This window comes from Scardinius erythrophthalmus (assembly GCF_964197995.2).
Source record: "Scardinius erythrophthalmus genome assembly, chromosome: 12".
Taxonomy (NCBI): Eukaryota; Metazoa; Chordata; class Actinopteri; order Cypriniformes; family Leuciscidae; genus Scardinius; species Scardinius erythrophthalmus.
In genome coordinates, this window is record NC_138232.1 from 9,940,267 (window position 1) to 9,966,208 (window position 25,942).

The following is a 25,942-nucleotide window of genomic DNA, read 5'->3' on the forward strand; positions in this document are numbered from 1 at the left end:
CATGTACTGTAAAAGGCTGTGACATTCAATCTTCTATCCTGATTTCAACACGCTCACGCAATGTTGCATATTTCTGTCACAAGACATGAGACCTCACTGAAGAAGAGATTGTCATCTGGATAAGTGAAATACTGATTACCAAATCACAAATTCACAGAAGCATTGTTCCTTATAGCAGGGTGTAGTCCTAATCTCAGGAATCTCGAGAAGCATGTTCAATAAAACTGGAAGAAAGAAAGCTTTTTTTCTGTTTGTTCAGTGTCCTCTCATTTTAAATTAACCTGCTGGGGTGTGAAAATCAGTCTTTTCACAACTCCATTGTGCTTTAGTTTGGTGGCCATCTCTCTGACACCACAAAACCATTCAACACACAATGACTACGCTGGTTAGTTAGATCAGGGTCAAGGGGTCACAAAGGTTATCATACACACTGGCACTCCAGCCAGAGGCCTCTGGGTCATTAAAGGTGGGGTCAGTGGATTGCCTACTGGATACTCAACACACATCCACTTGACCTCTGTTGCTTGGAAACAAGGAAGAGGTCATCACTGGAGTGAATAGTCACAGCGACCCGTAACCAAGCAGAAGACCTTAACGGCATGTGACAGGCGAGAAACAAGCATCTGAAAGCGGCAGCCGCAGCTCGCCTGCTGATTAAGAGTGTGTGAGAGAGCCTGTAAGCTTTGATTTGGCCGTTGCGGTCCACTCATTCATTGAGTGCCTTTCGTTTCTGTCTTTGCCTTGATTGTGAAAGCTGTAAAAACATGTGACAGACAACAGTCTTAAAGGGATAGTTCATGCACGAACGAAAAAGTCTTGGTCTGCATATCTTAATGTCGCTCTAAACTCATTTACCCTTTCGCATATTCAAACAAAGCATGAGTTCATGAGAAGTTGGAGAGAAATTTCTTGTCCTCCTTAAACGGTGTCAAGTGTGCTTTGCTTCCTGTTCCTATCTTTAGCAAAATTTACAAAGAAAACTATCACTTTCATTCTATAGAATAAAAGAAGCCTGGCTATTCTGCTAAATATCTCCTTTTGTGTTCCATGGAAGAAAATCAAACAGGTTTGGAATATCAATGAGTATAAGTGGATTATTCATTTTCATTTTTGTGTAAAGTAAACTATTCCTTTACAAAAAATGTCCATTATTCGCTTAGTGTGAAAAAGAGAGCTTAGTTTTATAAGAAAAGCTTTTACAAAGGTGCCTCATTGACAAGCTTGAAAGGTTATATTTTTGCACATTTTTAGTGTAATGAAGTATTATCTTTAGCTTAGAAGTTCCAAAATATGCATTTTAAGAACTCTTAATGCACTACCGTTCAAACGTTTGAGGTTGGTAAGATTTTTTTACGTTTTTGAAAAAAGTCTCTTATGCTCACCATGGCTAAATTTATTTGATAAAAAAAACAGTAAAACAGTAATATTGTGAAATATTATTACAATTTAAAATAACTGTTTTCTATTTTAATATTTGTTAATGTAATATATTCCTGTGATGGCAAAGCTGAATTTTCAGCATTCTGTGTTACATGATCCTTCAGAAATCATTGTAATATGCTGACTTAATGCTCAAGAAACATTTTTTATTATTATTATCAAATGTTAGGAACAGTTGTGCTGCTTAATATTTTTGTGGAAATATACATTCTTTCAGGATGAACAGAAACTTCAACATTATTTTGATAATTAAGTAAGGAATCATTTATAACATTATAAAATTGTCTTTACTGTCACTTTTGATCAATTTACTGCACCCTTGTCGAATAGAATAGGTTATTAAATTCTTTCAAGAAAAAAAATAAAACAAACAAAAAACTTTTCTGAACCCAAACTTTGAACAGCAGTGTAGGTGGGTGTTAAGATGTGGGTTGAGTAAATTTACACCCTTATTAATTGTCAGTGCAGTATCATTTAAAGAACAACATTCTCAAAACTAATTTAGTATAAAGGCACTGATTCTCCGGTGCATCCTGCCATGCGTTTTCAAAAGCAGAGGCTTTCAAAGACACAGCATGAGATGCATCACAGTGCCACCATACAGTGTAATAAAACAACCAAATGCATCAATGTCTCTCTTCGTTTCACCGTTTCTCATGCCTCTCGCATGCACAAACACACACACACACACACACACACACACACACACACACACACACGTGTGCAAATTGAAGCACATTAACATATGTAGCTCAGTCTCAGGGGAGAGAGACCATAAGAATTGGAAAGCGTAGCCCCACCCCCCATATAAGAGTTGTCAGTCAAAATGCATATTAACCACTTAAGGCACTCAAATGCCTGTGAGAAAAAAACCTGTGAGGAATGACTCTATTTAATAAGGCCTGATGCCGGCGGCAGCAAGCCATCTTAAAGACAATGAATTAGAATAAATTCACAAGTGGAAATGAAGAATATATAAAGGTTTAGACACATACTGAAAATTTTATTGTGTTTTTGTGTTTTATAGATGTGCATGTGTGTGCATCTGTTAAATTCTACTGCATCTAAACATCATATTCATCTCCTATTTCAATGACTTGGTAAATAACATAAGTCAAACATGTTGACGCCAACTTCATAGTTCCTATAATGAACTGTATTGCATTTAAATGATTAATTTAGCTTTTTAACCAAAACGACTAACAAATGTGGAAAAACAAAGTAATATTAGCAAAGCTCCAATACCAGTCAATGACCAGTTTTTTAAACAAAAATAGTTAAATTGTGCTTTCAGCAGAAATATAATTTAAACACATGTTTGAATCTTAAAGTGGATTTTAAAATCAAAGTAGTTCAAATCCCATTTGTCCACATTTTCCATAGAGAAGCTATCAGTCAACAGACAGCTATATTTTCACTCCTCTGAATGACACAAATCCAGTTAAATTTGTGATAAGCAATGAAAGTGGTCTTTGGCAGGTTGAACATGCTAAACTTAATTGCAATGCAAATGGCCATCACCTCTAGACACTGACAAGAAGTAGGCCTATATGGAGAAAACTAACCCACAACAACTCAATTTCAATAAAAAAAGAATTTCAATAAAAAAAGTCATTGCATATTGAAAAACAGTCCCTGATTAAGAGAGCAGTCTCTATTTCGCTTTTATCTTCAGCATAAATACATAATACCCCATGCTATGCTAAGCTGATTGACAGCTTGACAAGCCAATGGATTACTGCCTCTATGCAGTTCATGGTGACAGACAAGCTAACCCCGCCCACTAAAGGCAACCATGAGCTTTAGGGCTAAAGCCCTCTTTTTCATTTGACAGACAAGTGGGCAGCTCTTTCCAGTGACCCTATGATCTCTGAGCCCTGACAACAAAGATCATGTGATTTGCACAGAGAGGTGGCATTGAACTTCTCTTTAGTTCTGCTCTTCTTTTGTTGCATTAAGCGCCCCCATCCAACACCAGCTCTTCTAGAGGCACTTTAGCTGACAATATCCAGCAGAAACAGAAGGAGCAGATGAAAGAAACAGAATAGCGAGTGTCTCAAAGTGGCTAAATTCCTATTATTAGCATGATGGAGATTAACATGAAAAGGGAGAGAATAAAGTGCATTTAAAATCACAGCCAGTGAATAGAAAAAGTTAACAAGCTTCAGTGCAGGAGAAAAAACATCCTATTTATCTTCTTTCATTTGCTGGTTTGACATCTGCAACAGATAGTCCCAGAGGTTAGATGTGCCCCCATAAAAATGGATCACCTTACATGTTTTAATAAGACCAATCATTTAATCCATGTTACAGGCAATTAACTCCAAACCAGCCATGAAATTATCTAATGCGATTGTCTCTTGTTCGGATAACTAATTGAAATCACAAGCCAAATGAAACAAGCTAGTGATAAACGACCTGTGAAGGAAAACAAGAAAAAAATGAAATGATAGGGATAAATAAGGTATGCTTTCGTTGGCAAAGTCAAAATGATCAGTCTTCAGACGTTATGATGTGGGAAATCGTAAGGCAAAGTCTCAACATGAGGACTTAATTGGGACATTTTGATAAGGAAGTTCAAATACACAGGTCTTTCTTCCTGCGTTTGGTTTCTCAGGACTGTTGAAAAAAGGAATGTTATCTTAGTCAAAATGCTTCTTTTGAGTATTGTCAGTATGCGTTAACTGCTGCTAACAGCTATTCTGATAATCATTTAACTATAGGCTATTGTGTTAAACTGTCGATCACTGGTTTAATCAATTGACTAAACAGATAAAGATGGAAAATAAATCTTGTACAGCATGCTGACTTTTTCACATTTTCTCAGCTATTTTGGATAGGAAATCTGTAGAAATGGGTTTAAATGTGCGGTCAAATGTGTTAAACAGAGCTAAGAGTACTACAATACACAAATTTATCCAAAGAATTTTAATAAACAAACACCAAAGTGTTACTTTGGACCCAATTGACTTTCATTTTATAGAATTGCATGTATTTTTTTTTTTTTTTTTTGCATGTTCCGTAGAAGAAAGAAAGTCACACTGGTTTGGAATAACATAAGGGTGAGTAAATGATGACTGGTCATTTACGGGTGAATTATCCCTTTAAGTGCCTTGGACAACAACGGCATTTGTTGTCAACCATTAAGTTACTTTAAGTTTATTTATAAATGACTAAACAAGGCAACCTCCCAACACACACACACACGTCAGAGAAGCAGCTTTGAGAGCAGTAAATATGTTTTCACTTGATTCTCTCTGTAACAAAATCAGCAGGCAGAGCAGACATCACGTTCAAAAATCGCAGAAACAGATGTTAGCCGACTCTAGACAGACACCTAACACATTCCTCCTGGCGTCTCTCCAGCATGCACCTCTCTTATCCTATTACGCTCTTTTTCCCAATACATCCCATCTACATTTCCATCTTGTTATCAAGTCAATGCGTTCTCAACTTACAGGAGACTCACAAAAAGACTTTGAATTGTGGGACGGTTTGAACATTTGGACATACACACAAAATCCATCTTGCTTTCCTATATCACATCTGTTTGTGTCTTTTTTTCCAGCAAAAGGTATAATTTAGTGTATCTATTTTGCAAAGTCTCCAGTGGGACCAGTTTGATAGACTCAAGATTCAAGCTGTAAATCACCGCTATAAAAAGAAGAAAAAATAATAATCTGGACCCTGTGCTATTTTTTAGCTTGTGGTTTTAACCTAAATGTGTCTGTAAGAGTGATGATTTTGACTTTATAGCTTTACCGTTTCTATGATGTGAGGCTCTAAAAGTCTTCAGAGGTGAAAATATGATCCAATATCCTGTCCAAGTACTGAACTGAATCAGAGCGCAATTAATGAAATCTCAAGTCAGGCTCCATCCCAAAAGACTTCCTCTTGCAGACATATTTGACATGCTTCTGAGAAAATAGTACTTTCATTTGATGCCTAATATGTATATGGCAATGTTAAACTAATCTGAGAAGAACATTTTAAATCAGGGGTCTCAAACTGTGAGCCAGGTTTGTACAGCACAACCCCTCAAGTGTCAATAGCTTATAATTCAAAACCAATTATCAATGTCTGCGTTGGCCTTTAATATTATTTAAAAGTTTTCTTAAAAGGACTATTAAACAGTAGCATAATATATCTTTTTCCACACAAATAAAGTTGAATTGACACGTCCGTCAAGTTGTACATTGTATACGTCTACCAAATAACTGTATACAGATACAATTCATGATCATAAAACATTTTTATTTGCTGAGTTTGAGACACTTGCTTTAAATAGCTAAATGACAAGTATCAGAATAGAATTATTTGATTGTTCACTTAACTCACACATTGTGTTGTTTTAAATCCTAATAGCTCCTTATCAATCTATTAATCTCTTTATAACAAATGCAAACCCCACTTATTAACATCAATTTATATCCACATAAGATAAGAACTCATGTCTGGGACTGAAAGATAGTCAAGAGTATTCCCTTCTTGTGTAAGAAGAAAAGGGACAATCGTTTTTTTTTTTTTTTTATTAAAAATGAATTCCCAGAGTAATTGTAGCCAGCAATATTTCACTATAGCAATATCAGCATGTCAGTCAAAGTTTCATCTGCATTTTTTGTTTTTGTTTTTTTGCAAACGTGCACCTGTCCATGAACAGGAACTGACCCAGACCTCACTATTAATTAATTGGATGGAATACATAATTGTATCAAATTATGAAACATTCTAAAAAATATATCAGTTAGATTTATAAAGTTACATAAAGAAATATATAATATGTGAATAAATAAATTACAATTAATTGATTTCCATATGGGCAACAGAAAAAAGAGAGGAATGAGAGAGACAGCCGGGACAAAAAGAAGAGAGAAGAGACCAAAAAACAGACAGAGACAGCGGCCAAGTCTAGAAGAACCAGCGCAGCCTTAGGGCCGTCTACATTCACAGCCCTTTACTTTAAAGTGCAAAAATAGAGGAAGAATGGAAACGGCATCATCTCTTTTACCTCCTAAACAAACTTTGCCTTTAATGAGCATGAGATCAGTTCATCACACAACAACATGAGCAGACAGCTCGCAGCCACCACAGATGACACCAACAATTCCAGTCTCATCTCAGACACTCACAAACACACATCCACAATCTACTCACCATGTAAAGGCATTTGAGACTCCAGCTGAATTTGGCTCGGAACCACAAGCACATCTTTCCCACCCATCTAACTCTCCAGCCCACATGTGCCATTCCTCTGAAGTGACGAGGAACATCTGGAGGAAAAACTTACCTGAGAGATGCCGAGACACGCACAGATGCATACTCTCACTGAATTAAACATAAGAGTAGATTGCCAGTGTGCTTCCACTGATTATGATTGTTACCTCTTATCCACACTATCATTAAATTGTCAGGTATGTAATTCATTCTAACTTGTAAATGCTTTAGAAAGCACTACATCAACATTTAGCAAGCACAGTGAAATCAGGTTTCCTATTCGCTCTCATTATGTAAACGGTCAAAAGGCCAGTAAACAGCAATATGGTTCCAGCAGCATTTAACAGTGCTGGTATCAGATGACAATACCATGGTGCTTTGATATACTGATTAACATATTCATCTGACACATTGATATTTACATGATACTTTAAGGTATAATCAAAGAATTTCCAAGGTATTTCATGGTACTGATGTTTCTTCTAAAATCCCTTCCACTGAAATAAAAATTAAAAGTGAATGAGACAACTGGTGACAGAGTACTAGTCAATTCATTTGCATAGATTATTTGTTCTTGAGAGAATCTGATGGGGAAATCATACATATTGCTTTTATGAGTGAGTCATTGAATCATTTATTCAACCAATTCATTCAAAAACACTGATTCAAACACCACCACTGTGTGTTGCTTGGAGACACAGAGCAGTTTTGTTTTGTTTAAAGCTTTTTGTGATAACAGCAATGTTAAGTTACTCAATATTAACTTACAGGCTGATCTCAAACTGTTCAGAACAGCGTTTCTACTTGTGATATTGCATTTAATCAAATTAAATAAGCAGCGTCTCTCTATTAATAGTGAAGCTGTGGGTTTTATTTACTAAGAAATATATGCTAGAACTTCTCAGTTTCTAAGCTATTTTATTGATATATCACAGAACAGTGTTGACAATACATTTCTGTGCTACTGAATGATTCTGTGTGTAGCGATCTGTGTGCGGTGTGCGAGCAATGTGTGTACAATGAAGCAGTGCATTAGTTTAGAACAGTGATTAACTTATGTGTACAATAAGCTGTTTAAAAAGTGCATTCACCCGTTATGTTTTGAGCATCCGGATGGAATAATCAAACATATATTGTGGAGAGCTCTAGGATTATGCATTTACTTGTCATTTTAATGGTTGGAAACGGAGCGTAAAAGTGGACTTTCAACCTGTTGCGCCCTCTATAGGTCATGATCAGCAACTAGTCGACGTCAAGCTTAAAGCACCATGGCAGAGCATTATAGTCGACTAGTCTGTGCAACCCGTAGTGTGTGGAAACTGTGAAGCCATTTTCAGGATTCTTTGATGAATAAAAATTTCAAAAACACAGCATTTATTGAATAAAAATGTCAAAAACACAGCATTTATTTGAAGTAGAAATCTTCTGAAACACTGCATATGTCTTTAGTCACTTTTGATCAATTTAATGCTTCTTAACTTCTTTTTTTCTTACCCCAAATTTTTAAATGGTAATGTATTACGGTGTCCACATATTAAGCAGCAAAAACGTTTTTCAACATTGATAATAACAATGATAATTTAAATTGTAATACAATTTCACAATATTACTGTTTGACTTGTTTTTAATCAAATTAATGTAGCCATGGTGACCATAAACTTTTTTCAAAAACTATTTAAAATCTTTATAAACTTGGTCTGTGTTTATACATGTATGTATATTATATAAAAAAATAAAAATACATTTTATTAATACATTTCTGTTTACAGGTTAAGGAAAAACAAATGCTGTTTTTTTTGTCTCATTCTCTTTTCTGTCCTTCTCTGTCCTCTAACATGATGGAGAAATGCCAGCCAGTCAATGATTGACACATTTTTCCTTTTAGCACCCCATAACCCCTGTTGTGAATTCACATTATGTTCCCTCCATCCAGTGGTGTCCCTGCTCTGTGATTGGCTAACTTTCCCTCTGTTTCCACTGTCATGATGCTTTGGTGTGTCAGCACAGGTCATTGTCTGAGTCTAAGTACTGCCATGGTATTAAAGTCTGTGCCTGACTGACAGATGGTAATAAATGATGGCAGTCTAAAACAACATGAAGGGAGAGGCGCCCTTGACCTCACACCCCTCTAAGGTCGAGCATGTCTGGTAACCTCATAGATGTAACTCCCACACCCGGACCACATCTGGAGGGAGAATCTCTTTCTCTGTCGGTTTGTGTGTGTGTTGGGGAATGTAACAACTCATCTTCTCACTGTTGTCTACCAAGAATTAACGTTTATATCTGTTGTCACTCCCATGGCAATACTTAAAAATAAGACCTCCCCTATTTGGTGAGATCAAAGGGTGTATTTTACAATTTCCAAGAACTTGATGTACAAAAACATAGCTATCAAATAAAAGGTGAAATGTGCCGTAACGCAGTGACAGGTAACAGAATAAATGCTGCCATGGCAACCAAACCAGTAGACACACAAGGGAAAGGCATTGTCTTTGCTGATGGAAAGGGTATATGCAGTGCACACAGACACACACACACGCATTCATCGTAATAAGCACACACACTTTTTTTGTGGGGGGAAATTATTAGTAAAACCCACCTTTCTGCTCTCTCTGGCTGTTAAGGGGAACAATCTGTCCTTAAATGGATAATTGACCAAAAATTTGAAAAAATCATTTATTCACCCTCATGTCATTATGAATCTGTGGCCATGTTCACACTGCAGCGAAATATGGTTGTCAGTCCTGTATTTGAGTCATTAATACAGTTACATTCACACACAGTTCAGTTATTTACGGTGACAACCGCATTCTATAACCAAACTCACACCCAGAAATGTTCAGGACAGCCGCATTCTGGTTGCTGTGTGAACGCAACCGGACTGGACAACTAGTTGTCTGTAACGTCATGCAATGTTAAAGCCGCTCTGCCCTGCACAAACACTTATCTACCATGTGTGTTGCGGGTTTTCATGTGTGTTTTCGGTAACTTAAAGAGACATGAGCTGTGTGTCATCTAAAGGTTTTAGATCAGGTCACTGTTCTCCACCAAAGCTGCTTCCATCAGTTTTTTGTTCAACGCACGACTCAAATACTCCGCCCAGATATAAAAGCTGCTGTCAGTTAATGAAGATTTGAAGGATTAACTAATGCCTCTATTGGACTCTTGTCTTGTCAAAAGTAATACGACTTTTCAGTTTTATGGACCTTCGCAATCTTTGATATCACTTTGGTCACTGTCACTATGGTTAAGTGTAAGAGAATACAGGCTTGACTCCTGTTGCACACGTTCATACAGACAGTTTGAGACGCTGTTCGTAAGTTGCTGTGTGAACGGGACATTTCGAGACCCACAACTCTAAGTAAATCCCAAAAACTGACAATGTGAATGTAGCCTGTATGTTCATATTTTTTCCATGCAACACACACACAAAAAAATCATCATAAAAGTAGTCTTTATAACTGTTTTTTTTTTTTGTCCTTTTTAGAGCTTAAAAGTCACACGCTAAATTCTTCAAATCTTCAAAAATTTTCATTTCATGCTCCACTGAAAAAAAAAAAATACAGGTTTGCAACAACACAACAGTGAGTAAATGATAATTGATGTTTTTATCGTACACTAATGTTTGGGGTCAGTAAGGTTTTTTCTTTTCTTTTCTTTTTTTTAAAGAAAAACAATCGTATTCACCAAGGATCCATAAAATGAATCAAAGGTGACAGTAAAGACATGTAAAATGTTAACATAGATTTCTGTCAAATTCTATTTATCAAAGAATCCTGAAATAAGGCAGCACAACTTGTTTTCAACATTGTTATTAACAAGAAATGTTTTTTGAGCAGCAAATCAGTATATTAGAATGCTTTCTGAAGGATCATATCTGTTGCTGTTGACGACACTTGTCTTTGCATGTGTCTCCATTGTCTATATTTCTCACATTGTTAAACAGCTGCCTTAACTGCACAGAAGATGTCATGGGGGTCCAGGTCTGGGGTTCAGCAAAGCTGCCTGCTGACAAAACCTATTGTAACCTCTCATTATAAACAGACCTGAATGATGGTCTGTCTTACTGAATCAACTCACAGTGGACCACACAGTCTTTCTCTTTCTTCATTTTTGGCAAAAACCACAATAGGAAGAGACAACATGGATACTCTCTGAGCAATTAAGGTCTGGGAGAAGACAGAGACCCGCTCTCACCAGAACAGTTGTCACTACATTTTACTGTAACTAAAGTTTAGTTTAGGGCTGCAACAGCTACTCAATATGATATTCCATAAAATCCACTCAAAATAAGTAATAAATGTTAAAAATTAGTTGGGTATTTGCATTGTGCACAGAGAATGCCTGTTTGTGTGTCCTCTAAGAAATAATGCAAGATGCATTTCTATAAAATAAAAAAACACACACATATTACTACTTGCACTAATGTCCAAATGTCTGGGTCAGTATGATTTTTTTTAAAGGAATTAACACTTTTATTCAGCATTTAGAAATGACAATAAAGACACTTAAAATGTTACAAAAAAACTCAATTACAATTTATACTGATCTTTTAAACTTTCTGTTTAGTGTTTCCCATACATTGATTTATTTGTGGCGGCCCACCACAATATCAACACTGACCGCCACAAATACATTTCAGTGTTTCCCATTTATTAACTAGACTGTGGTGGCCCGAAAATATATTTAAACTTCTCATAATAACATAAAATTAATGTCTTTAATGTCGTGTTTTGCACCATTGCTGTCAAACAAACTAAAATCAAAAGCTTGATAAGGCTTTGTGTCTTTATCAAATCGCGAAAGACTGCCTGTTTGCGCTGCGCAAAGATAAGTACGCGCTTCGCTCACGCGATCAGCTCCGCGTCTCAGTTCACAGTGTGTCACAGAGTTTAGCGTGCATTTGGCAACGTAGCGGGCACCAGTTATGCATCATTTCACATCAATATTACTGTTTTTCCTTCATCTTTGACTAAATAAATGCAGCCTTGGTGAGACTTTCAAAGCATTAAAAAAAAATCTTACAACCAAAAAATTAAAATGTAAGCTTATTTAAACTGTTGATCTTTCCTATTTTCAGTCTAAAGAGTGATGGGACATTTTAAAGGAGCGGAGTCAGGAAACATCTATCAGGTTATTTCCATTCTGTCTGACACATTTCCATCTGTCCTCACAAAACACAATCAGCATGGGAGGGCTATAAGAGACACTATCACACACACAGAAACTTAGAAACAGAGCATCTTTGTCTTGCATCAGTGCAGAACACCAACCCTGCCTGTTTCTCAAAGTGACAAGTGAGAAGATTTGCCTCTTTTTCCCCAAAGCTGCTCTCCAACAGCAATAGAAAAATGTTTTGATACTCTGCATGAGTTTTTGCATTAGGTTACAGAAACCCCTGTGTTACACTCCAGAAAGAAACACATCAAACTGGCTGACAGTGCAACCATTTATCCAGAGCGAATAACCTTTGGTTTTGAGGTGGTTTTATAACAAGGCAGCCATAACACTCCTGACGCTTTTAAATGCCTTTGAAAAGAAACAGTGTATTAGAGATGAGGAGCTGCAGACCGATAGAAAATAGAACATGAGGGGAGTGATAGTGTCAGAAACGAGTGAATGCGAAAGCCGATTAGCGATGAGAAAGGTTATGATAAAACACAGGCTGAAGATGAGTGTTACAAGACAAGCATGAGTGTTTGAGTGCTGTGAATATGGCTGTTTTACAAGAAGAGATAAGAAAAAAAATGATGACAGACAAAAATCTCTGTGCCTCCAGAGGAAGAAGGTCTTTTATAGACAAAAACAGAGAATATTATGTATTTTGTAGCCACATGGAAAGAAAACTGAGATGAAAAATGTATTGTTGTTGATGTTCCCTTTACATAATCAACTACTTTTTCCCCAAAATTCCTAAAAGTCACCTTGAAATCAAACAGACAATTCTTATTTTTTTAATGGAATATTGAGTTTACTGGTGCTAGATCACAGCAGTAGCAAACCACAACAATCCAACCATCCAATCAATTTCTCATGGAAATAATATATATAATAATATAGAAGTCATTGGATATATGTCACAATATAAAAACAAAACAAAAAAAACCTTCCATTTCATAGGAGAAATTAAAATAGACGCAAATTAAAAAATTATTGAAATGCAGTAACAGTAGAGCTCTAAAATATGTGGAAAAGCATAATTCAGATAACTTAGTAAAGACATTTGATAACTGAGAAATTTAATATTCTCTTTTGACTGCAGACTTTGATATCATAGCAAATCTGAGCAGTTTGAAACATTTTAAGACATCTTCTGAAACCCTACATGACGTGAGATAACGTCTGTTTCTAGAAACATCCAAGTAAAAGTCACTTTCATTTAATCTCATTGCGGTCTACTTTTTTTTTAGGAAAGCAACCAGCAGCTGGTTCTAAAGTACATCACAAAATGAATAACTTGTAAAGCACAAACACATACGACCAGCGCTCAGATAGGCCTTAACAAGCAGATTAAGATGATCATTGAAATACTCAAGATCATTTGGTAATAAAGCCATACAACTGATTTGTCATTAAACCACAAAAAGGCCAAACATTGCATATGTAGCAGCCATCTTTCTCTCACGATTGGTCCTGACATCCAACACGTGACATATTTTAAAAATGAGAAGTATGACCCAGTGTCTCCTTGCATAGAGGATGGTTTTCTCAAAATGAGAAATTCTTTATGCCATACACACCCACAACTAACCCAATGAGTGACTCATCTGAGGAACCGTGACCCAGACCTCACTCAAAATGAATGTCTGCACTCTTTCTCGTCTCATGGGAGCGTTTCCACACTCCTTCAGGGGGTGACATGTTAGACACCTCCCCTGGGATTGAAGAGAATGAAAATACAGCACAGAAAAAAGAAGCTAAAGGAAGAGAACCAAGAGATGAGGAAATAGAGAAATGGGAATTGATGGAGAACAACACAAAATACAAGAAGTATAACTAAAAATAAATAACTAAAAGGATGGACAGATAGACAAGCAGAGAGATTTACACCGTGTCCTAACTACATGCAATGCAACGACACACAATAAAAGGTATATTTTCCATGTTAAAGGGTTAGTTCACCCAAAAATTAAAATTCTGTCAGTAATTACTCACCCTCATGTTGTTCCAACCGCGTAAGACCTTCGTTCATCTTCGGAACACAAATTAAGATATTTTTGATGAAATCTGAGCCATGTTTCACTCCTCCATAGGCTTCTATGTGACCGAAACTTGCTGGCCCAGAAAAGTTATTAAAGAGATCGTTAATATAGTCCAAGTGACTCCAGTGGCTCAATCTTAAGTATATCAAGCGACGAGAATACTTTCTGTGCGCAAAAACAAATAAAAATAACGACTTTATTCCACTTTTCATTTCCTTCTCTCTGGGCCTCTAGTTGGTTCGCGTAGTCTTTTTGCGCACAATGCGTAGTGCGTCTGTGTTACACGTCACCACGTAGGCTCACTATTGGCCGACGCCGGTCACGTGTGTGTTGCGTGATGACGTGCAACACAGACGCGCAGCGCAAAAACACTACGAGGCCCAGAGAGAAGGAAATGAAAAGTGGAATAAAGTCGTTATTTTTGTTTGTTTTTGCGCACAAAAAGTATTCTCGTCGCATGATAAACTTAATGTAGTGCCACTGTAGTTACTTGGACTATTTTAACGATGTTTTAATAACTATTCTGGGCCGGTGAGTTTCGGTCACACTGGAAGCCTATGGAGGAGTCAAAATTCTGTCAGATTTCATCAAAAATATCTTAATTTGTGTTCCGAAGATGAACGAAAGACTTACATGGTTGGAACAACATGAGGGTGAGTAATTACTGACAGAATTTTCATTTTTGGGTGAACTAACCCTTTAAGCCCCGTTCACACCGCCAGCGACACTTTGTCGCTAGTCTCTATATTGCGAGTCGCTTGTGGGCGTTCGTAATGCTGTCGCTCTAATGTTATTGGTAGACTGCACGTCTGGCCATATCTATACAAAATACCATCACAAGTGATATATACAACTAGGCCAATATCATTTTAATTTGACTAGGAATTAGGCTCAAAAGAATTATATATCTATATACAGTGCAATGCATAAGTGAATACACCCATGCTAAAGTTGACTAAAAAGAGGAATAAAAAATCATATTTTGGAAATTGAACTTAATGCCTTAATTTAAAAAATTAGGAAAAATCCAACCTTTAAGGACACCAATTTTCTTTGTGAATGAATAATGTATCGTAAATAAATAAATGTTCTTCCTTAAAATACATGGTGCATAAGTGAGTACACCCCTATGTTAAATTCCCATAGAGGCAGGCAGATTTTTATTTTTAAGTATTTTATTATTTTATTTTTAGGATACTATGCATCCTGATAAAGTTCCCTTGGCCTTTGGAATTAAAATAGCCCCACATCATCACATAGCCTTCACCATACCTAGAGATTGGCATGGGGTACTTTCCATAAGATCATCTCTCAATGCAAATCAAACCAGCTATTAAGCTAACTGAAATAAAACCATGCCAATCTCTAGGTATGGTGAAGGCTATGTGATGATGTGGGGCTATTTTAATTCCAAAGGCCAAGGGAACTTTATCAGGATGCATAGTATCCTAAAAAAAAAAAAAAAAAAAAAGAAATACTTAAAAATAAAAATCTGCCTGCCTCTATGGGAATTTAACATAGGGGTGTACTCACTTATGCACCCTGTATTTTAAGGAAGAACATTTATTTATTTACGATACATTATTCATTCACAAAGAAAATTGGTGTCCTTAAAGGTTGGATTTTTCCTAATTTTTTGAATTAAGGCATTAAGTTCAATTTCCAAAATATGATTTTTTATTCCTCTTTTTAGTCAACTTTAGCATGGGTGTATTCACTTATGCATTGCACTGTATGTACTTTAAGATGATGGCCTTGCCAACTAACTGAATAGAAGTGTTTTAAAAAAACAAATATTAATAAAATGACAATTACTAAAAATAAAAGCTAATTAAATTTTTTACAATTTTAAAATTATTTAACAGCATAATGTTAAATTAACACTGTTCAATGTACTACTATTGTATTTACATGGGAACTTCAAAGAATGATACATGATACCATGTCCAAAAATCCACAGTATTGGTTTAGTGCATGTCCAAAAGACATAAAGTTAATGTGACAGATACATTAGTGGTACTTTGATACATAACATGGTTCTGAATGATTACCATGGTACTTCAAATAATACCAACATGTCTAAAAAATCCCTGATAGTAACAAGGTACTTTGTAGTATTTTTGTTAGTGACAAAAAGAGGAAGACAGAGAAGAGAAAGTAAGAGAGGAGAGGGGGTGTAGGAGTGCAGGGTCTCTATATTTAGCCCTGCTGCTGTCACCTCCACTCTTCTCTCACTGTGACAGTTTAGATCCAGCGCCGCAGCACAAGATGCTGGGATGCACTGCCACCTTGACAAAAACCACACTGAGACAGCGTCTGCTGCACCCTGGCATCACAAACAAATGTGTTTGGTCTAAAATAAGACAAACAAAATGTAGCATAATCAGGATATTCAGAAGAAAAAAATTATCCGCAAGACTTAGACACCATAATTCAGTTAATACAGCACACCCCCGGCAATAACAAAAACAACAAAGAACAGAGAACAAAGAACAGGCCTCCCCTTCTGAGCCCATGCCTGTCTGAGTCCCATGCACCCTTTTCTAAGTGATTCTTATGAAACTGAAACTCAATGTAGGGTCAAGAGGTTAAGTTTATTACTCTGCCAAGAGCTCCATTAGAGAAAGCCTCATGGGAACAGCTCAGAATAATGCATTTTTGATGAATCTCATCGCTTTTGGATTTTAATACCGTTCTGATACATCGCTTGGGTTTCGCTTATAAAGTGAGAGCTTGACTGAGCCTGCACATTTCAGCTAAAAATGGAAAACCTCAGTGTTACCTGAAGACAAACACATTTTTTAGGTTGATCGGGAGAAAACTGATACAAAACACAGATGAGAAAGACTGAGGGTCGTGCCAAAAGTAAAGAATGATGGATGAACACAGCTCACACAATCCTTTCCAAATACTTTCCCATCAACGCCACAGGTGAGCTGGATGCAGAAGTAATGAGAGTAACTGAATGGCACTACAGTCTCAATGCAGCTGTTAGTTAGTGTCTCTCTAGTGCGGGTTTGAGAGAGACAGTGTCTCACCTTCTGTCTGAGCAGTTCTCCTAGGCATATCTTGGCAGGTTGAAGGAGGTTCATCTTTCAGAGAGACAGTGATTGCTCCAGGGCTCTCTCTCTCACACGCACGCACACATATATATGCTTTCTCATTCTCTCTGTATCTGTGTGCATTGTCAGAGGGAAGCACTTGCTGAAGTCTCTAGTGTCGCAATTGACCTAGTTAGAACCCAGGTAAAGACAACATGATGGATAAACCTAATCACGTCATGAGAGGAAAGTACTGAATGGTGAATAAATGTTATAGTATTAAGGTTATATTTATTAGAAAGATCTTTTTTTCTTTCTTTCGTTCTTTACCTGGTGTTTTAATCCGTCTCTTTTGTCCACTTTCAACCACTTCTGTCCTGATTTCTTAGAGGAGAGGGTCTATGGGCAGATAAATGTATGTTTTTTTTTCCAGATCTTTCGATCTAATGGACAAAATAGGCTCACTCAATTTACATGTGAACAGTAACACGATTGGAGATGATGGAAAAACATACATCAGCTTTCGTTTCTGCTCTGATAGCCTTAAGACCAAGCCGAATGCAGTGAGTGTGTGTTAGAAATCAGGAATAGTGAGAGGACATTGTGCTTACTAGTATGTTTTTCGTCTTCAAACCAAACTTGGGTCTCCAGCCAACGAACTTTAAATCCCGTCTAGCTACTGTGTTTCATAGTGTTAACGCATTAGGTCAGTAGGCGGAGAGTTCACATGACAACATGAGCATTTACACAACGAAAGCAATCCGGTCAAATACGTTTTCGACTACCTCTAGAAGTGGTCGAAAGTTTACAAGCTCAAAAAGCTTTGGACCCAGTTAACAACTGTATTAAGCGTTGTCCACTTGTGATCCGATCGACCAAAACACATCTTAATATCAATTGCAAACAGGGTCTTTCTTACTAATGCTCAGTCAAAGTTCATCTTGAAAAACAATCTTTTAAATGTAATATTAAAGGGGTGGTTGAATATGATTTCACTTTTCTAACTCTAGTTAGTGAGTGATGTTTCTGACTTCGGTTTGAACATAAAAGGCTTAAAGTTTTTGAAATTTTCAGTGCATGTCTGTGTGAGGTAACATGACACAAGCTGTTGTAGCTTTGCCCCCTGTGCTGGGAGCAGCAGCTCATTTGCAATTAAAGAGACAGACACAAAAAAAGGTGCGTTTCTGCTCACTCTCAAAAAGGGACAACTTTAACATGCTATATAAAAATATATGTGGGGTATTTTGAGCTAAAACTTCACATACACACTATGGGGACATCAAAGACTTATTTTACATCTTATGAAAAGGGCGTTATACCACCCCTTTAAATAAATCCGAAAATTAATATTCAGTTTTCATATTGTACATTATAAATGTTGTGATGCCCAAATTCACTTTCTGAGTTTCTGCATTCAAAATCCTGCATTTAAAAAGACTGATTTTAGTGTTTAGTGCTATTTTTTTATTTAGTCAGAATTAAGTAGATTTTAGTAGGTTTATCCAATATATTTGGAAGCTTGTTTGCGCCAAAGAATAAAAAAATTATTGCGACTTTTTATCTCACAATTCTAACTTGAATTATGAGATTATAAACTCGAAAGATATTAATGTCACAATTCTGAGAAAAAAAATGCATATAAAGAAAAAAAATCATAATCTTAAGATAAAAAGTTGCAATTATTTTATTTATTCCTTTATTCCATGGCGGAAACAAGCTTTCATAATTATCGAATCAGCCATAACATGAAAAAAATCTGTGCACCCCAATTTTTACTTTTCTTTCTTGTTCCCTATGCTGCAATTGAAGACAGATCATTCTTTGTCCTTTTCTCTGATTGTCTTCATTGCTCTTTTTTTCTTGAATATAATTTGGTAACACTTAAGGCCATACTCATTTACATAAAAAAATACTAAATGAGAATTGTTAAAAGGGAATTGAGAACGTTCTACAACATTTAAAGATAAGCCACTAAACATCACCATCAGCCGCACAATACAATATGTTCTGAACTAGAGAAGAGAAAGCCAGCGAATTCAAAAATGTGATGAGATGTTAATTGAAACACGTTCCAGAAAGGCAAAAAAATCTTGGAAGCTGTAATGGACAATTGTTCCAGTAGCCGTTTTTGAGATAATTTTCTCACTGCATTATTGTAATGGTCTAATTGGGTGTTTGGATATATTTGTATAGCATTTTTTTTCAGTTTTTTCAGGCACGGCCAATTATGCATCCAGGTGTTTCTCAGATATAATGAAATGAACAGCGAGAACAGAGTTAAATGCTTTTAAATAGAGCTGCAGATTAGCATTACAAGCATTTATGGTAAGAATTTGTTCACTTTTCCCACACAGCGAGGACGGATCACCCTGACAATGACCTGCTTCTGTTTTTTTGGGGTCACAACCTCAGCCTCTGGCACCCTCAAATAGGCTGTTATTAGGGCTTGTTTGAAGATAAAAAAAGCCTCCAGAACAGACAAACGCACACACACATATATTGTGCCCAGGTCAAAGCCTAAACCTCTAGATAATTTTCAACATGCTCAACAAGCTGCTGGAAGCAGGTGCAGGAGCTTGAGCATATAACTTTTTGGGTATTTGCAAGAACTGGTAAGTCTATCAGCAAATATAGTATATGAAGAAATGCAGATTGGCCATGTTTGATTTACTACAGTTCATTGCCAACTGCATGACAGACAGAACCATGATATTTTATGACATTTCAAAACATAAAGCAACTAAGCGAGATTACAGGAAGGTACGTCAGAGATAAATATATCTTTGATGTCATTCTGCCAGTACATTCAGTGACATAGCTGAAACTCACACACACATATACAGTACACACATCCTCCAAACATGCATGGCTTTAATATTTACCTATAAATACAAATAAAACATTAATTTGTCATAAAAAAAGAAGAAATTATTATATAAAAATGTTAATTTCTTTATTAAAACGACAGCCACACATGTAAGCAAGCCTTACAAAGCATAAATCTGTGTTTAGATTTCAGAAGAAACATTGTGACATTTTTTAAATATAAAAATGCTGAGAGGCCTTCTCTGTCAGCTGATAATATTCGCTACTGTAATACAGATGAAAGTAACTTAATAAGCCGGGAAAATTCCCAACTTTATACAAATAATAACCATTCAAATGTTTGCATTGTAAGAAAGTACAGGGAGACCTCAGATATAAAAACACAAACTCATTAGGTAATTTCCTATTAATTCAATAGAAGGGAATACTAGGGAATACCAATATGGCAGCACGGTGGCTTCACTTTTGATGCCGTCATGAGCAATCCAGTCATTTATATAGATCAAAAATCTAAACAACACAGATTGACCTCTCTGATGAGACTCTAACATGGACGAAACTCACAGTTTGCGCTGATACCGCTATATATTTTAACTTTAAAAAAAAAAAATCTTATTTTTTAATATTACTGCTTTCTTACTAGACCAGAAGCCCTGGAGTGTGACATCATTTCCACATCATAAAAAAGCACATTTCTGGGTCATGAATGTGCGGTGGATAGGGTTTATTAGCACTTTGCATTAAATGATAACTCCTAAAGCTCTCAAACAAAGAGCTTTTCCAGTCTCCCATTAGAAAACCACACAGACTATCATCTACAGCAGATGGACTGTTTTAGTGTTTTTAAAGAACGCTACCCAGGTGTTAACTTGAACAGCAAAGGAAAATGAAGCACACTACTTTAAATGCCTTGTATAATTGTGATAATTTATGCACTGCCATCAGCCCCACATTGTAGTTGATGCACCTTGAGATACTTACTTTAAAATGTTTTCTGTCTGAGAACATTTGTCTAAATTGAGCAATAAGCACTCTGCCCCTCAGAGAATCTACTAATGGAATTTAAATTAAAACAATGTGCACAAACAACACCCGTGGCACCATTTTCAAACACACATACACACTCACAATATAGCAATTCACACACAGCATTCCTTCTTGAATCATCCCTGGGCTCTCATAACCACTGTAAAGTGATATAAGATGCATAAACACGGCCATAAATCCACTGTCATGTCCAAAAACTAGGAGTTATGTGAGGGCGCATATGCAAAGAAATTAACTTAGGCTGTCATGTGACTCTTCGTAAGTCCTCTGGGATACCTTTTAGCATGTAAATCCCAAGCTTGCAGAGATACATGGGAAAGAGGGGATTTAAAAAAAAGTGTGTGCATGTGAAAGAGAAGGGCAAACGTAATATATCATAGTTACTCCCATAAAACAGGGAAAAGATGAGAAGAGCCATAGAAAAGAGTCTGAACTTGTAATAAGTCATGTCTGCAGAGCCCGAGACCTCGAACTTCACAGATGATTGGGCTTCCAGGGACGTTTCTGTGGTCCGGACTGTCTGTAATGCGTAAGGGCACAAGAAGACACCAGTATCTGCTCTCTGAACTCACCGACATTGCTAACAGCAGCCAAGTCCTCCCTCAGAGCTGAAAACTGACTCTGTCTGGCAGAGTTCCCTGCCCTCCCTCCCTACATGCTCATACTGGAGAATAAGAATAAGAAAGAAGGGGATCTCGGTGAACCGCAGTAAATGTGTGTGCGTGGGTGCATTCATGTGTGTGCTCAAGCTTGCGCTTATGTATGAGGGACGGACTTGTGAATTACCTGAATCTCCCAAGGGAGGATTGCATAAAAGGTATTAATTTCTTTCTTTACTAATTCCTTAAACCGGACTTCTAGCTAAATTGAATCATCATGCTCCATGCATGAAATTAAATATTCTCTAAACCAATACTACTGTATATCAAACACTTTAGTGTTCATTCAACATATTACAACACAGGGTTGTGCAAAATTCAGAACTGAAGAATTTATTCTTTTAATTCATGAGTTCACATTTAAACTCAATTGGAAACAACCCACAAGTAGAAGGATTGGAATCTGAATTAGAAAGACAGAAAAATCAACCATTCAATCAATATTTTAATCTAACCATTGTACACAGTAGAATCTATCTATCTTTCCGTCAATCCATCTCGACCTACAACCCTTCAAACTTGAAGGCTTTTTCTTAACATTCAAACCAACCATTTTCGAAGCCAACATTCAAATTTGTCTATAAAAACTTTGATCAAATTAGTTCTATTAATTTCCTTGAATTTTAATCCATTTTATTTATATTTCCTTAATTCAAACTGCAGTTGCACCCTGTTTAGTTTGTTTCAAGAATGAAATGGAATTTAAGCCATTTTCAAAGCAATCATGAATGGCGCAGAACCCTGTTACAACAGCGAACAGATGATGACCTCATTGCTCAAATAATAGTCACATTTAAGCAACTGAAAGGGATATAAAACAGGATGTTTTGTGTGTCTCAAAGAGTGCAGGCACAGAGGCAGGCAATTACAAAGAAAGCCTGGATTTTGGTTAGCCATCATTAATGATTTTCTAATGACACATCCCAAGTACGAAACCAAAACAAGATCCCACTAAGCTTGAAGCTGTTTGTGGGAGAGAACAGAACGTTTAGTGAGTATCCTAGTAGTCCTAAACAAATGTAGCCGTCTTCACAAGACGTTCAGGGGAGGAACATGATCCAAGTGTTTGGTCAAAGCTTTTGGACAGGGGAGCAGAAGTAGCCAGAACTAAAAACTATAATCCATCCAAAGGTCCTCCACTACGTCTTACATAAAGCAGACTAGATCTTTAATTTCATCTTTAGTTGCACTGTGTTTTTGATAATCTCCAGAACACTCATAGATCTTTTTTTTTTTTTTTTTTCATATTGTAAGTTGGAATATCCTATCCTGTGCATGCATGTAGTATGTCTCCAGTGTATATTTTGGCAGTCAAGAGTGGCCAGTGTCAATGTTGACTGACAGAAGTACACTAAGATTAGGCAAAAGGTCCTGGGAAACCAACCACACCAATATCATATACAGTATCAGTATTCCATTTTGGAGGAAAGACTGTAAACATATAGTTTAAGCTTACAAGCAAATATTACCTTTCAATTGCGATTCCTGAGCATAAAATAACAATAAAACTGACCTATTATAAGAAATCATTGATGCGTAGTCCTGGAAAATGGGCTGCTACCAAGAACATGGATATTCAGGAAAAAAAAAAACAGTTCAGAGAATCCCATGGGAAATACTGTTTCAGAACTAAAAACTAATTGCATTGCTTAGCCAACCAAGAGCCGTGCACAAACCCAACATGAAATCCAATTCCCCCAGCAAGGGTAACTCAACTCACAGTTGTGCAAATTCTGAATTTAGGTCCTTTCTGGTAGACATGCTCAATCCCAAAGAGTGTTCGAAAAACCAATTAAAGAAACACAATAACGGGCAACAGAAAGTAAAATTAGTTCAGGCAGCAAACTGTGAAAACTCCTTGAATTAGAAAGGTGAAATTGACATGTAACATAAGAAGGGAAGTAGCTTGCTCAGCACAAAACTGAAGAGATTCCCACAAAGCACAAATAAAAAAACGTATTGCCTAATACGACAATAGAATAGAAGCGCATTAAAAATGCACATTATGAGACTCGGGTTTCCTGGAAACACTGAGGACAAAAATAATAACGCATATTTCCCATGCAATCTATATCATATCAATTGCAGTTGTTTGTTTATTTATTTATTTCTATATTAATATGAACAGGAAAGCAGTGGATGCCATCTCCAGCAGGGGCTGTAAGCATCCAGAGAGCAACAGTGTGAGACAGTCAGAGCAAAGACAACAGAAATGCATCTTACCTTTGAAGGACAGGAAGACTCGTGGAACAGAGGCGGGTGGCAGGGAAGACAAAGGGCTGCTGTGGACCGAGACAGCTGAGAACACAGAGACCAGAAGGGTCCCCAGCACCAAAGTCCCGACTCCCTGCATGATCACTTTATCCAAAGACCCACAAGAGATTTATTCGGTCCTGCATGAGAGGGGAGGGAGGAAGGGGGTGAGGATGATCAACATTAGACAGATATAAATGAGCTGAAAGAGTTCCTCATATATTCATGGTTTCAATTTTACATTTCTTCTTATTCAGTGGTAGCAAATGAAAATTGTTAATAAAGATAAGTTTGAGTGATTTTTATTCCCAGATATTTACACATTTCTACTCGATTGGTTATTGGTTCCTTAACATTGAGTCTACTGATAATTGGTAAGATATTATTTTAAATTCTTTGTGGAAACCTTTCACTTTGTAATAATTGACTTCTTAAAATATTCATAATGCACGTTATGTTTTTTGTTGTAGTAACGGTACAATGACCATTTAGTAATCTGAGCCAAAAAGCAGTAAAAGATTAATAATAATAATAATAATAATAATTAATATATATTTTAATTACTTTAAATAAATAATCAGTGAAATATCGTTTTTTTCTCTGTCACAACTAAAGCTTTTTTTCATTCCTTCCAAACAAATCAAATAGATCCATTATGGAGCTAATAATATGACTTGCAAATGAACTTCAACGATCAATAGCATTGTCATTTCCATTTTCAGAAAAACATGTCTCAATAAACCTTTCAAAATAGATAGTTTCCATCAGATTTCAGTAGCGTGTAATGGACTGATCCTCTTAAAAATAAACATTTGGATAACAACTGTGCTGCTGATCTTCTGTACAAACAAGTACTTATGATGTATGTGACGTGAAGCATAAAATACATGTTTATCTTAAAATTAACTGAAATTAACGCAGAACTCACCTACAAAACGTCCGTCAAAAACGACCCTGTGTGTCCAACCGTACAAACCATTTACAATCCAGCGCAAAGAAAACGTACAGAAACAAAAAGCAATGCGTCCAGTCAAAAGTAACTGCATACACGTGTCCACAAAGTAGTTGCTCCTTTAAACTAATTCATTATACTGATTCCGTGTCAGTTCAAATGAAGTGCAAGTATCCCCTCTCGACCGGAGTTTTTAAACCCGTCTCGTGTATTTTTGTCCACGCAGCAGCACCAGCAGCAGCAGCAGCGCGCGCTTCAGGTCCACTGACTGTCTGCTGCTGAAGTAGTCTGGCAGGTGGATGGAGCGCTGCTACTCCCCCTGGGCGGAGACTTACCTTAAAAGTAACACCCATTTATGTTTTGAACGCAATTAGGCAATGCAAATACATGTGGCGAAACCAAAACAAAATCATGAGACATGTTAGTAATGGGGGTGCTACGCTTATCTCCACTAAATCACACGTAAACATGCGAACGACTCTCGCGTGCGCTCGCCTCGCGCTCTCTCTATCACCCTGGGCGACGCCCACGCGCTACACGCGTTCAAAACAGTAGCTGTTATTTGGAGATAAAAGACAACAATTTCATTGCATTGTTCTGAAAAGAAAAGAAGCAATGTGTATAATTAGGCTAATAAATATCTATATTTATTAAAAACTTATGATACAACGCACCTCTTATGGAGAACGCATTTTCTGCAAAAGTGTATGGTGATCAAAAAAAATATTTTTAGTGAATCCTGATGGAGAAGAAAAACTAAATTACAAAAGAAGATTGTTTCACCTCCAGCATTGAGCATATGGGCCCTATATGCGCCTGTACTATATGCAAAAAGCAATAGGCCTAAGTCAAATGAGTATTCATGAAACAGTATTGATCCTGAAGTGTGCAACCAGTGGATACTTTCCTATCCCATCAGGCCGCATAAGCTGAGAAGCCAAGAAAACTCTGATTTTAAAATGTAAGTGCTACAAAGAAAGTTGTTCAGTTAAATAAATGATTTTCACGGTTGTTGGTACGTCAAAAAACATCCAGGTCAAAGAGCAATGTAAGTTGGTGGATGCAGTATGCTGCCATGTTAATGTACGTTATACGTTTCCTTTAAACGTTATTTGAAAGAAACATTGATGTTAATACCTTTTACAAAAATATAAGTCATAAGTCTTCTGTTGCATAATATATATGTAGGTTCAGAGATTCTCATTAGCAACATAAATCTGCAACATTTTAAGCATAAGCATTTCGTTGATTTTACAGTGCATGACAACAAACATATGTGTTTGTTGCTATTCAGTGCTGTGAAAGAGT

At 36.7% G+C, this 25,942-nt stretch overlaps 1 protein-coding gene across 2 annotated transcripts in view; it reads right to left on the bottom strand.

Annotated features, from left to right (window-relative positions):
• Window positions 1-24,962, bottom strand: part of sema3fa (sema domain, immunoglobulin domain (Ig), short basic domain, secreted, (semaphorin) 3Fa) — a 46,820-nt gene extending 21,858 nt beyond the window's left edge. Inside the window, exons 1-2 of one of the 2 annotated variants that reach the window (XM_081381656.1) lie at window positions 24,611-24,962; window positions 23,653-23,822 (exon numbers count right to left, since the gene is read on the bottom strand). In XM_081381656.1, coding sequence (XP_081237782.1) covers window positions 23,653-23,782 — 130 coding nt within the window. In that variant the 5' untranslated portion in view covers window positions 23,783-23,822; window positions 24,611-24,962. The remainder of the gene's footprint in view (window positions 1-23,652; window positions 23,823-24,610) is intronic. The other variant, XM_081381657.1, reaches the window with a different exon arrangement.
• Between the last annotated feature and the right edge of the window lie 980 nt (window positions 24,963-25,942).